Genomic DNA, 11,526 nt, shown 5'->3' with positions numbered 1-11,526 from the left:
ACAAAAAAAAACTTTGTTACAGTCACAAGAGTAAATATAATTGGTCACTTCCACCCTGAGAACTGCTATGCTTCCTTAATTGGTCTTCTTGTTTACAATATGCAGCAGGATTACATCCCATTGTTATTATTTGTGTTTATGGCCCAGCATGAGGAAACCGAGCACCAGGGCCACCCTTTGTATCAGCCTAAGTATCATAGATGAGAACACAAAATTACAGCCATTAAATCTAATAGCCGGGTGCGGGGGCCACAGAATGTTCTCCTGCTCACATAAACACTCAGCGGATAGCAGCCGGCCGTGAGGTGAGGTCTGCGCACGATGTTGTGTTTGCTTCAAGTGCTCTCCTCATATAGTTGGTCTCTGTTGGTAATGTGTGGCTGTTAATGAGGACGTTAAGTGTGCTCCACAGCAGTGAAAGTCAGATCCACTTTAGCATTCCTGTCATTCCTCCCTCTCTCGCTGATCTGCTTCTGAGGGGCTCAGATTAGTCGGACCTTCTGAAACTGCACCCTGTGTCACTTCTATCCCGCTTAATATACATTTTAAGAACAAAAGATGTGAAGCTTCGAGAGATTTGAGATCTGTTAATATGGTTCCTATCTGCTCCTTATTGCTCTGTGTGAGTAGCAAGTCCCGCACCTGGCTGATCTCGGCCCAGAGGTCCGGCCTTTCCTCTTCTCCTGGCACTGGACACTCACGGGCCCGTTCGCCTCACTCTTCACCCGCACATTCTGACCCCTACTAACGTCAGGAATTATCTCAAATTCCTCTCGGCTAAACACACGCCGGCCAGGTGAGCCTCCAAGGTCAAGTGAGAGCCCAGCTATAAATAAAACCTGCGGCATTATCTGCCCTGGGGATCCGCACAGATCCCAATAGAGCACCCGCAAACACCAGACTAACGACCTATATCATGTTGGTCTGTTTGTGACACAATATGTCTTCAGTAGGGAAGATATGCTGCTCATTTGGGGAAATGGAAACAGTGAGCTCAGCGTGGTGAGAGTGAGGTCACTTCTAATGTAAAGAGACCTGGGGCAGACTGGGTTTCCTGGCACGATCCTCACTGGTGCCTTAGATTGCAGCTTTCGGCTCTTGTGAAACATCTAAATGCGCCGTCTGAATTCTGCCTGCTGATGACAAACGGGTGCAGAGTTTCTCAGCTCTAAGCTCCCTCTACGACGAGCGGCTCACCGAGTCTACGGATACCTCATCTACCTTGAAGCAAGTTTTATGAAGACATTTTTATGACAAACTGGAATTACAATGCACATTCTTGCTGGCCAGGGTGGACCACAGCCATAAGTGTACGTCCCTAAAGAGAGTGAATTTATCACTCTAGAGTGTAAAATATGTCTAAATCTCAGATGGAGTTTTGTTTGAAGGGGTAAGGCGATGCTTGTGTAACATGTAAGCAGATCTGTATGGAGGAGCTGTATAAGTGGGTTATACTTCATCTTATGTTTTCCTTCTGTGGACTCTGAAGGAGACTCCCTTTTCTGAGGCTTCACCAGACTCAACTAATGGAGTCCAGCATGGCTCGGCTCCTTTTGCTTTTTTAGGGAGAGGACCTCCATCAGAGGAGATAAGAGGTCCACAAATCACTGGGAAATAAGTCTTTAACTAACTGCCCAAAAGAAACCAACCGCCCAAGATACTTTTTTAAAGTGTTTATTGTTCACTTGACATTACAAAATATCAGAATATAAACAGCACTTTGGGTAGAAACTATAGTACAAAGTTTATAGAAAAGCTTCAGTAATAATTAAAAAAAAACATACAAAAACCAAAATACCAAAGACATCCTCATGTCAGTGTGCAAATAAGTTTATACAGACAGAAACGCTTCCATATGAGGCTACGCTTCTAGATAAATTATTTAAATAGCATATATCTACACAAATGAAATAACCTCAACATAAAACAAACAGAATAATTTATCAAAACAAATGCACAGGAAATATATATAGCACAACATAGTCCAGATAACATTTCTTTCATCCTTTACGGTCCTGTTTGGGCTTTTACAAAAATATCTTATATACACCATAAAAATGTTACTAAAGTCTTGCTTAAAAAAAAAAAAAAGCCAAACAATTCATACTGTGATGCTAAGGCATGTGATTCTTGTGCATTGCTGGCCTCAATACAACAATAATTAATGAGGTAATATTTGTACATGAAGGGTTTCCTTTGATTTTCCCTTGTCAGAAATGTAGACCTATACACAAAAGCTCAGGCACACCAGTCATGCACATTGTGGATATTTAGGGATAATGATCTTTCACTTTGACTCTAGTCATAAGCGCATATTGATTTCAGGAAATTGGAATAGGTTAGGGCCAATATTTCACGATGCAGAGATGAGGGAGACTTGCAGCCTACGTCCATACAAACATCCATATAGAAGCCAAATAGACTGACCCCCTCGCTGTTTACGTCTCTTGACGCATTCAATAAAGATTAGAGGTATGAACATAATATTTGCTAATAATTACTGTTCCAAAGCAGTATTAAGTGCACCTGCTTCGAGGTCCTGTGCTGTCCTGACTTGTGTCCTTTCCTCGTTTCTTCTATTGCTCTTTCCTGAGAAGATTTTTTTGGGCCAGCCCTAAGCCATGGCTAAATACAAGACCGAGCTTGTACAGGTCTGTGTTGGGGCGGGGTCGTTAAAATAAATCAAAATGAAAAATAAGGATGCCGTTGTCTTCATAACTATGCTTGTTGGGCGGCACACATTCACTCTCTTTAGTCCATACTGTCCATGGTCCCTCAACAGGTCCTTCATGGGGTGTATTCACCCCCAGCCTCCGAAAGTTCTCCTACTGCTTTCTTCATACTGACCAGTCCACAGCAGATGTCTATTAATGCTCAAAAATGTTATTTAAAAACGTGGACCACTCTTCCCTTTGGTCCCTCGTCCACAGAAGAATACCGCCAACGGTTCAGGTGTGCAAAGCAGTAAATTGTGGGCTCTCCCTTCAATGCAGATCAGAGCAAAAAAGTGAGAGGGAGAATTTCTTCTGTGCCGAGCCGCGCTCACAATTTGAGTTTGGTGCAGAATCATCGATGAACTTTCATCTGGCTTAATGTCCTGAGGTCAGTTGACCTCAATTTGACTCCCTTACTCGTCATTCCTCCAATGTGCTCAAAGTTCACAAAGAAAAATGTTAAAAAGATATCTATCCAGGTCTTATCTTATATATTCATACTGACGGGCATTCTGCGATAAGGCTCTCAGGTCAGATTATGTATCTGAAAGAAATGATTGAGAAAAGATATGTTACAAATAAAGCCTACGGTGATGGAACCATTCATTTTTAAATATCAAATTATAGTTTGGTGCTTACCTCTACATTCGTATTTGAGATCTGAGAAGTAAACCATCTCCTGAGAGAAGACGTACAAGCCTAGCCGCCCGCCAGCGTACGTCTTGTCAAAGATGTTTCCAGTATCAGCCATGATTCTCTTGCCTTCATACATGACCACTCTAAAAAAATAAGACGTAAACACATGAGCTCATTGGCACCGGTATAAATGATGCAGATTTGGGTAATTGAATGAAAGGGCATGCTTCGGAGGTTTTGAACTCACCTGATCAGTCCAGTCTTGGGTCTGTGGGTCAGATGCCATCTGTAGGCAGTGAAGTCCTTCCAGCCAATGTTCTTGGGGTCGTGCCACAGAGTGCGAACCTGGACAGGAAGAATCGCAATAGTTAGAATGGGAAACGTGTCAAACGACGTGTTGTTAATGTCTCCAACCCGGAGTCATTGAGTAGACCCTCACCTGTCCTGCGGTGTCTCCGGTGTGCCACAGGGCGTTCCTCAAATGCTCGCCGGGTCCAGTGGTGGAGTTGACCACTTTAATTGACAGGCCCGAGTAGCCCTGAGCTCTTGTGGGTGTGTGGGACCAGTAGGTCTGTGTGATCTGTTTCCACATCACTGTGTAGAAGCGTGAGCTGGACTGGTAGCCAAACACGAAACCAGCGTAGTCGTCATCTCTGTCCGTGTTGACGAAGAACGTTCCGCTGAAATCCACCGCGCTGAACTCATCGGAACCTGAATTAAGAAAAGAGATGGTTTAAAGGCGGCTCGCTACCACGTTACGCCCATGCAGCGAGACGTCTGCCTGCGTATTACGTACCAACAGCAATGCCAGGATCGCCGTTGACAGTCTGCACCAACTCCTTGCCCTGATGCCGGACCACCCAGTTGGGGTCAATCTGGGAGGTGCCCGTGGGGTCCAGGGGAACCATTTGGAATCTGCGGAAGTCTGTTTCACTGATGTCAAAGTTCTCCGGGCACACGTCATAGATATCCAGAATACTGTCTTGGTCAAAATCGTCTTTGCACACGTCACCACGGCCATTGCCTGAGAGGAAAACACGGAATATGGAAATTAAAAAGCAGCAACAAAACTAAACCCAATTAACTGAGGCACTATTTATCAGGTCGATGTGAATGTTTCAAAAGAACACATGTGACGAAACATTGAACGCCTGACTCACCATCAGAGTCCAGCTGATCTGGGTTAAACGCCAGCCTGCAGTTGTCCTTCTCATCGGGAATGCCGTCGTTGTCGTCGTCATGGTCGCACGCGTCACCCTTGCCATCCTTGTCGTGGTCTACCTGGTTGGCGTTGGGTATGTAGGGGCAGTTGTCCAAGTTGTTCTGGTGGCCGTCCTCGTCAATGTCCTGGTTGTTGTCGCACTTGTCTCCGATGAGATCCGAGTCAGAGTCAAACTGCAGGAGAACAGAATTCCGTTAGGATGAGATTTCCCACTCACACTATCAGACTCAAAAACTCCCGTTACTGTTTCTCAATGTGAGACGTGCTACCGATTTAAATGTAGCCCCTTGTTTTCAGGGATGCAAGCTAGTGCCATTGCACCTCAGCAACATTACACATTCATATTTGTTCCAAAGCTGGATGAATAGAGATATTGCTCTCCGTCATTATTAATAGTTACATGAAACATCGATCGATGTTACCCAGCATGGCTTGTAATGGACAGAGGAGGTGGGATGTTACCTGATCGGGGTTGTGCTCCAGGGGGCAGTTGTCACAATGATCTCCCACCCTGTCCCTGTCGGTGTCTCTCTGGTCCACGTTGTAAACATAAGGGCAGTTGTCGTTCTCGTTCAGAATGCCTGTAGAGTGTAAAACATGCTTATTTTAGTTTACTGTGCAAATGCCTGTATTAACAATACGGAAAAACATTTTAAAATGTTTTGAGAAAAACAAAAAAACCACTTACCATCACCATCAATGTCAACAGCACAGGCATCCCCCTCGCCATTGTTGTCAGTGTCCGTTTGGTCGGTGTTGTCCTCGAACACACAGTTGTCGCAGCTGTCGCCAACGTCATCTCTGTCCGAGTCATACTGGGCAGGGTTGTACACTCTTGGGCAGTTATCCTAATTTGAAAGAGAAATTTCAAAAGCACCATTAAATTACAAATATGTATCATTAGTCAAATAAACTTCATCGATAGGAACAAAACTCTTGTTTGTCACTTGGTTTTTTTCTACTTTTTTGCTGGACCGTGATATTCCACTGCCAGCGAGTTGGTAATTTTTACCACAGCAATTTTCTTGCCCAACTTTCCAAATACACACGAAGAATTATGGGCAACAAGCCACTTCGTTCTCAACTCTGGCTTTATCCTATGCTACATGTTTATCCACTCTCTGGTGAAGGCACACAAACATAGAGACTTTACATTCCTACTGCCCAAAGGAAGGATGGCTGCTGCTGATTGCTACGTCTGGTCCCTGAGGGAAGCACCGTTTGAGGCTTAAATAAACTGCTGTGATGACTCACCCTATCATCGGGGATCCTATCATTGTCATCATCTTTGTCACATTCATCACCCAGGCCATCTTTGTCATGATCTTCCTGGCCAGAGTTGGGAAGGTTGGGGCAGTTATCCTGTAAAGGAACAAAGGAGCGGTGAAGGAGGCGATCATCGTAATAATAGAGTAACAGTGGCGAATAATGGCCTTTTGTATTTGTGCATGTCCACGTGTGGTCTGGCTACCTTCTTGCAGTGGTAGGTGGCGTTCTCCACACAATGCAGGTTAGTGTTGGGCCATCCGTCCAGGTCACTGTCCTCTCCGCAAATATGGCCATTCCCAGCATACCCTGGTTTGCACTCGCAGCGGAACATGGACTCGGAGAAGACGCCCAAGTAGATGCAGTTTGAATTCCTATGGCAGTCGTGGCTCCCATCTTGGCAAGGGTTACGTGGTTTGCAAACCTAAAGAAAATGAAACAGAATTAAACAAATGCAATCGTCTAGCTATGTAGCCACACACACACACACAATGAGCAAGTAATAACACAAACCTGTTTCTTAGCAGTCGCCTGCGCCACTCCTCTTCCAAAGGGTTGAGCTCCGGAGAAACGTGCAGGGCAGGGCAGACAGTTGTAACCGGGCTCAGTGTTCTCGCAGCGATGGACTCCGTTATGTGTGTGGCACGCGTCGGGGACCTCTTTACATTCATCAATGTCTTTGCAGGCAACGCCGTTCCCAGAGAAGCCCAGTGGACACCTGCCGCACCTGAAAGAGCCGTCGGGGAAGCTGCTGCACCTTGCTCCCCGGAAGCATGGGCTGGACAGACAACCGTCTGGAGAGGAGAAGAATTGACTCTTAAAATACGAATAAAATAATGATAAAAGGGTTATCTGTTGTGAATGACTTATTTATTTCATATGTGTTGGATCTTAAATGCTTACCAATAGGGCAGTCCTGTTTGCTGCACACTTGAGACACAGAAGCATCACCAACGCAATCCTTTCCTCCATATTTGGGGACAGGTTCGGAGCAGAGGTGTTTGCGGGTTTGGACTCCGCCCCCACAAGTAACGGAGCAGGTGTCCCACGGTGACCACGGTCCCCAACCTCCGTTGACTAAAATATCATGAACAACATTCAGTTTGTTCCCTTGATTCCAGACACTCTGATTACCGTTTGTACGCCGCTACTGAAACTCTACTCACTAGGACAGGGTGACATTTGGCAGATTTCCGTTTGTCGTCCTCCTCCCTGGCAGTCCATGCCGCCCATCTGCGGCGTGGGGGAGTTGCAGAGGCGTATCCGGGTGATGTCACCCTCGCCGCAGGTCACAGAGCACGATGACCAGGGAGACCAGTGGCTCCAACCGCCGTCCTGTTTGACTGTGAGTAATGCAGACACAATTAATTCATCACGCTCTCCAACGGAGAACACGCATCAGAGAACATGCATCACAATGGCTGTGCTAAAGAAGGCTGAGTGACTTACAACGTTTGTCACATTCCTGGGGGTAGCAGTCACGGGTCTGGACAGAGGTGCCCTCACAGTTGCTGTTGATGCGGTCACAGGAGCGTCCACGCTGCTGGATGCCCCGTCCACAAGTCACCGAACAATGGGTCCAGTCAGACCAGGGGGACCAACCATCCTCTACGTAGTCTATCGCAGGAGAAGAGACAAAAGGTTACCTCGGGGGAGAAGATATCAAGAAGGAAACAAAGACAAGCCGATGACTTTTTGACTAAAAGCAGATTTAACAAGAAGCTTACGTCTTTCACAGCGAGGGCAGCACTCTCCATCTGGCATGGTGGCGTTAGCACACGAGATCAGAGGGCAGGAGATTTTACGACACACGGTAGCAGAGTTCTGGATAGAGGAACAGTTGGATTAGTACACGAATAATAAGTGAGCTGACTGGTTGATTGACAACAGACTGGGTGCTCTTCCAAGTCTAATTGCTCTATTTCACAATGAAGGGATCTTTATCAGCGGCATGACACTCGTGCTGTGTTGATAGAAAACATAATCTTCACCAACATTCTCCCATCAACACATAACTAATTGCTACTACGTGAGCAGCTCTCACTCGGGGATGCCGGTGGGTAAGGAAGCCCCCATGCTGCTCGGATGCTAGTTGAGAATAAGTGTCGATGGTGTTCAGACAGCGGAGATGCGACTATAAAGGGAGGAGCTAACGTAAACACGATCATCCCTGCATCACAGCGAGGGTGCAGGAAACGCCGGGCGGTGTCTCAGCCGCCTGGCTCAAAGGTTGCATTGCAGCAGGTGTGATATGACCCTCACCTGGCAGGTGCACTCGGTGCAGCTATCCACGGTCCATTCATCTTTGTCCTTGTGCACAATGCCGTTGTGGATGCAAATTCCACTGTGGATGTTCATTTGCCTTTTCAACAGTGTGCTGTCCTCAGACTGGAGGGGAAAGAGAGAGAGAGAGAGTTGCTGAGGATGGAGCACGGAAAACTTCCACTTTGCCAAAGTTCCAATACAAATGAATCACTGACCGACACCGTGATTGAGACATTGCTTGGCTCTAGTGAAGCAGTACAAATGCAACCGACAGCCAAACATATTTGTGTATTCACATGGGTCTCATTAAGGACTTGGCCAGGGACCGCCATTACAGTGACAAGTGGTTACGCACTGAGAATGCGTGAACTGGAAGTGGAGGGAAAGATGGAGACGGGAGGAAGAGAGGGAGTGAATGATGACAAAGAGGAGACCCTCGTGGCCCGTGGAGCTTACCACTCTGCGGAGCTCAGTCGACAGCTGTTTAACGACAACGCCGAGTCCCTTCAGCTCCTTAAACATGCCGGCGATGTCCTCGCAAGAGAAACCGCAAACAGACGGCAGATCTGAAAACAAGAAAGAAGAGTTCAATATGTGACTTTACTTCTAGGAGCTTGAAACCGATGAGAGGAACAGAGAAACACTTTGGGGAGGAGAGGGCTCACCTTTGGCTTTGTGGCCGTTGTAATCAGTCCTAATGGCCGGGCTGGAGCCATTGACTGGATTCTGCAGGGTCATGACATCAGTTAAGGTGGCTGCAGGGAGGAGAGTAGACGGTCATTTATGTCCACTGGGGCACAATGTGGAATTTTGCAGCTGAATACTATTCAGTCAGTAAACAGCAGTTGATCTATTGTGCACACTTACCTCCAGTCTGGCATCCCTTATTTCTTAGTATAGCATCAAGCGTGGTGCCAAAGACAAAGCGCACATTCTGAAGCACTCCCTGAAAGGAAAATACATTTCAGTTAAGAGACACGTTTCTATGAAAGCTTTATTTACTCACATGACGAAATGTTATTGTTCATCATTAGTCATTGGGTGAGCTAAAACACTCAAACTTACCATGAATTTGTCTCTTACAGCTCCCTTTCCAATCCTGAGCCGGGCAATGTCTGCCACCTCCTGGGACAGCACTTTGGAGATTGGCAAATCCATCTCTGAAACATTGATCTCCTCACAGCCGACAAAAAGCTGCACTCGGTCATCCTGGACGAACAGCGTGATGTTCTTCCAGTGTCCAGTGGCCAAATCAGCATCCTCGATGGACACGACCTGCTGCTGGTTCATGGTGGAGTAGACCACGTCCAGAGTGTTCGCCTTCCCGTTGGAGATGATCTCGAAAACGGGTCCGGATCCGTCGTTCTTCTCGATGGTCAAAATGCTGCCCCTGGTTTTCTTGAACTGCTTCAGGTTGACCAGGAGGAGGAAGCCCCTCTCAGCCTGGATGGAGTCGAGGAGGTCCCTGAGGTGTGTTTCGGGGAGTGCGGGGATCAGGTCTGCGTTGAGCACCTTGTATGCAGGGCTGTAGGGATCTGCACCTTTGACCAAGCTCACTCCGTTGTGTCTCTTGTTTACCCGAGCCAGATCAAATAAATCAAACACGCTGTTATCGTCCCGCCTCTCTGCAGACAAAGAAAAGAAAGGTTCAGTTTTGTGTGTGCATGACAATGTATGAAAACCACCACAACTAAAAAAAGATATATATATATATGTTTATAGTATTAACAGAGGAAAAACACAATATACTTTATTATCATAGAATACAATTAAAACACATGTTAAACGAACTACTTATAAAGATGTTAAAGGTACAAAAAAAAAAAAAAAACAGACTAAGAATGTTTTCCATTCTCACCTGCCAGTCTTGCTCCTTCACAGCTCCAAAGCATCAACAGCAAAAAGATGACACACGGCATCATGTCGAAACCTCAAGTGGTCCCTGATGCTACCAAGAATAATACACACGCCGTTACGGGACACATCCAGGCGACAATATCGGCATTAATATGAAAATATTATTAGTTAAAATAGTCTACAAACCTTGAAAAAAAGAGAAGCCCCTGTGAAAATAGATCAGAAAAAAAGAGTCCCCGCTTGTCTTATTGTCCTTCAGAAAGTGTGGAAGCTCTTCCGTTTTGGGGTAAATCGTTGCAAGTCTCTCTGAGCTCCGGTCCGGGCTTTATTCCGGTGCTGAGACTTATGATACTGACTTATCCGACCCACACAAGTGCTATTTAAACCATCTGCGGACATTCCTGAGGTCCCGCCTGCACCAATGGGATGGCTGCAGCAAAGAGGGCGGGGCTTGTGTTCCTACCTCACAGTCAGCGTAACATCCGCGACGCACACAGAGAGGAGGAAAAGTGCATTCCTGAGCGAGGTTTCCATCACCGGACAAATATTTCATACGCGTTTCCGGTCAAATTAAAGCGAAATGATTCGTCAATTTTATTGAGATGTCAGTTTTTAAGCAGAGACTAAATTACATAAAGATGGAGTTTAATGATCAGACATATGTAGGCCGATCAATTCGGTAGACTGAGGGGATTAAAAAGTAATATAAAACATTACATCATGTTCAATAACTTTCAGTCATGTATTAGTTCCAGCTCATATTAATGACATACAGAAGGCTATTTAGCTACTGGTTTATGGTGTGCTTCTCATTTAGCTATTCCTGGTCTGGCCGCCAGGGGACTCCTTGAGTAATGAATGTGTACTAAGTTTAGAGGTTTCTTTATGTCTATAAAGTGTTAAAATAGTTCAAGGAATGTATGACACATGCATCTTCACACCAAGCATGTTTTATTGAGTAAAAATACTTGATTTATACATTTGTCATCTCAGTATGTTAAATGCCAAAGTTAAATGCCAAATAATGAGTGGAAACATATATTGTGTTTATATTGGCATGATAAATTATATAATTGCATGTTTCATTCGATAAATCATCACACATTAATGTTCAATGAAGAAAGGCTAAAGATACTACATGAATGACGTGCCAATCTCGGGGTCAAATCTGAAGGGTCGGGAGTTGATCAAAGGGCAAAACCTTGTGAGGAAACAGGGGAAAAAAGGTTCTGCTGGTCAAAATTGTATTTGTGAAATATTGGATGATTCTACTTCTGTAGACCTTGGACATTAATGAAATGATAACATCTGAGAAGCTTAAAGTGGAAATGTCTCTTGAGTGTAAAGTGTGACCTGACAAGGAATCCCAACAACACACTGATTGATTTTTGTAAAAGGCCATAAGCTTAAAACATGTGGGACCCCTAATTTTATTCTAACTGTGTGATGTATTTTGAGGCCATGATGTTTTTTTCAAATGCATCTTAAATATTAATTTGTAAGGTTACTATCAAGGTTGTACCGTAAAGTGCACAGTAATTGTCCCTGAAATATAGTCTAGTGAAA

General features: G+C 45.2%; 1 protein-coding gene across 1 annotated transcript; it reads right to left on the bottom strand.

Annotated features, from left to right (window-relative positions):
* Positions 1-1,658: 1,658 nt before the first annotated feature.
* Positions 1,659-10,269, bottom strand: LOC130201662 (thrombospondin-1-like). Its single transcript, XM_056426750.1, has 22 exons — positions 10,147-10,269; positions 9,962-10,051; positions 9,169-9,728; positions 8,971-9,049; positions 8,769-8,858; positions 8,560-8,669; positions 8,101-8,226; positions 7,566-7,662; positions 7,288-7,455; positions 7,005-7,181; positions 6,742-6,915; positions 6,352-6,632; positions 6,044-6,262; positions 5,827-5,934; positions 5,261-5,420; positions 5,035-5,153; positions 4,511-4,745; positions 4,147-4,374; positions 3,790-4,061; positions 3,598-3,695; positions 3,354-3,493; positions 1,659-3,258 (listed from the first exon to the last, which is right to left on the bottom strand). The coding sequence occupies exons 2-22, from the start codon at positions 10,023-10,025 to the stop codon at positions 3,251-3,253; spliced, it is 3,513 nt and encodes a 1,170-aa protein (XP_056282725.1). The 5' UTR covers positions 10,026-10,051; positions 10,147-10,269; the 3' UTR covers positions 1,659-3,250.
* Between the last annotated feature and the right edge of the window lie 1,257 nt (positions 10,270-11,526).

Source organism: Pseudoliparis swirei, chromosome 11 (assembly GCF_029220125.1).
Source record: "Pseudoliparis swirei isolate HS2019 ecotype Mariana Trench chromosome 11, NWPU_hadal_v1, whole genome shotgun sequence".
Lineage (NCBI taxonomy): Eukaryota > Metazoa > Chordata > Actinopteri > Perciformes > Liparidae > Pseudoliparis > Pseudoliparis swirei.
This window is presented reverse-complemented; position numbering and strand designations above follow the sequence as displayed.

Bases quoted from the DNA above. Each gene is read 5' to 3' on its own strand.
- LOC130201662 (XM_056426750.1), bottom strand. From the start codon at position 10,025: ATGATGCCGTGTGTCATCTTTTTGCTGTTGATGCTTTGGAGCTGTGAA. The intron at 7,663-8,100 runs GTGAGGGTCATA...TCCTCTATCCAG, and splicing joins GCACCGAGTGCACCTGCCAG to AACTCTGCTACCGTGTGTCG. The intron at 3,494-3,597 runs GTGAGTTCAAAA...TTATTTTTTTAG, and splicing joins CCCAAGACTGGACTGATCAG to AGTGGTCATGTATGAAGGCA.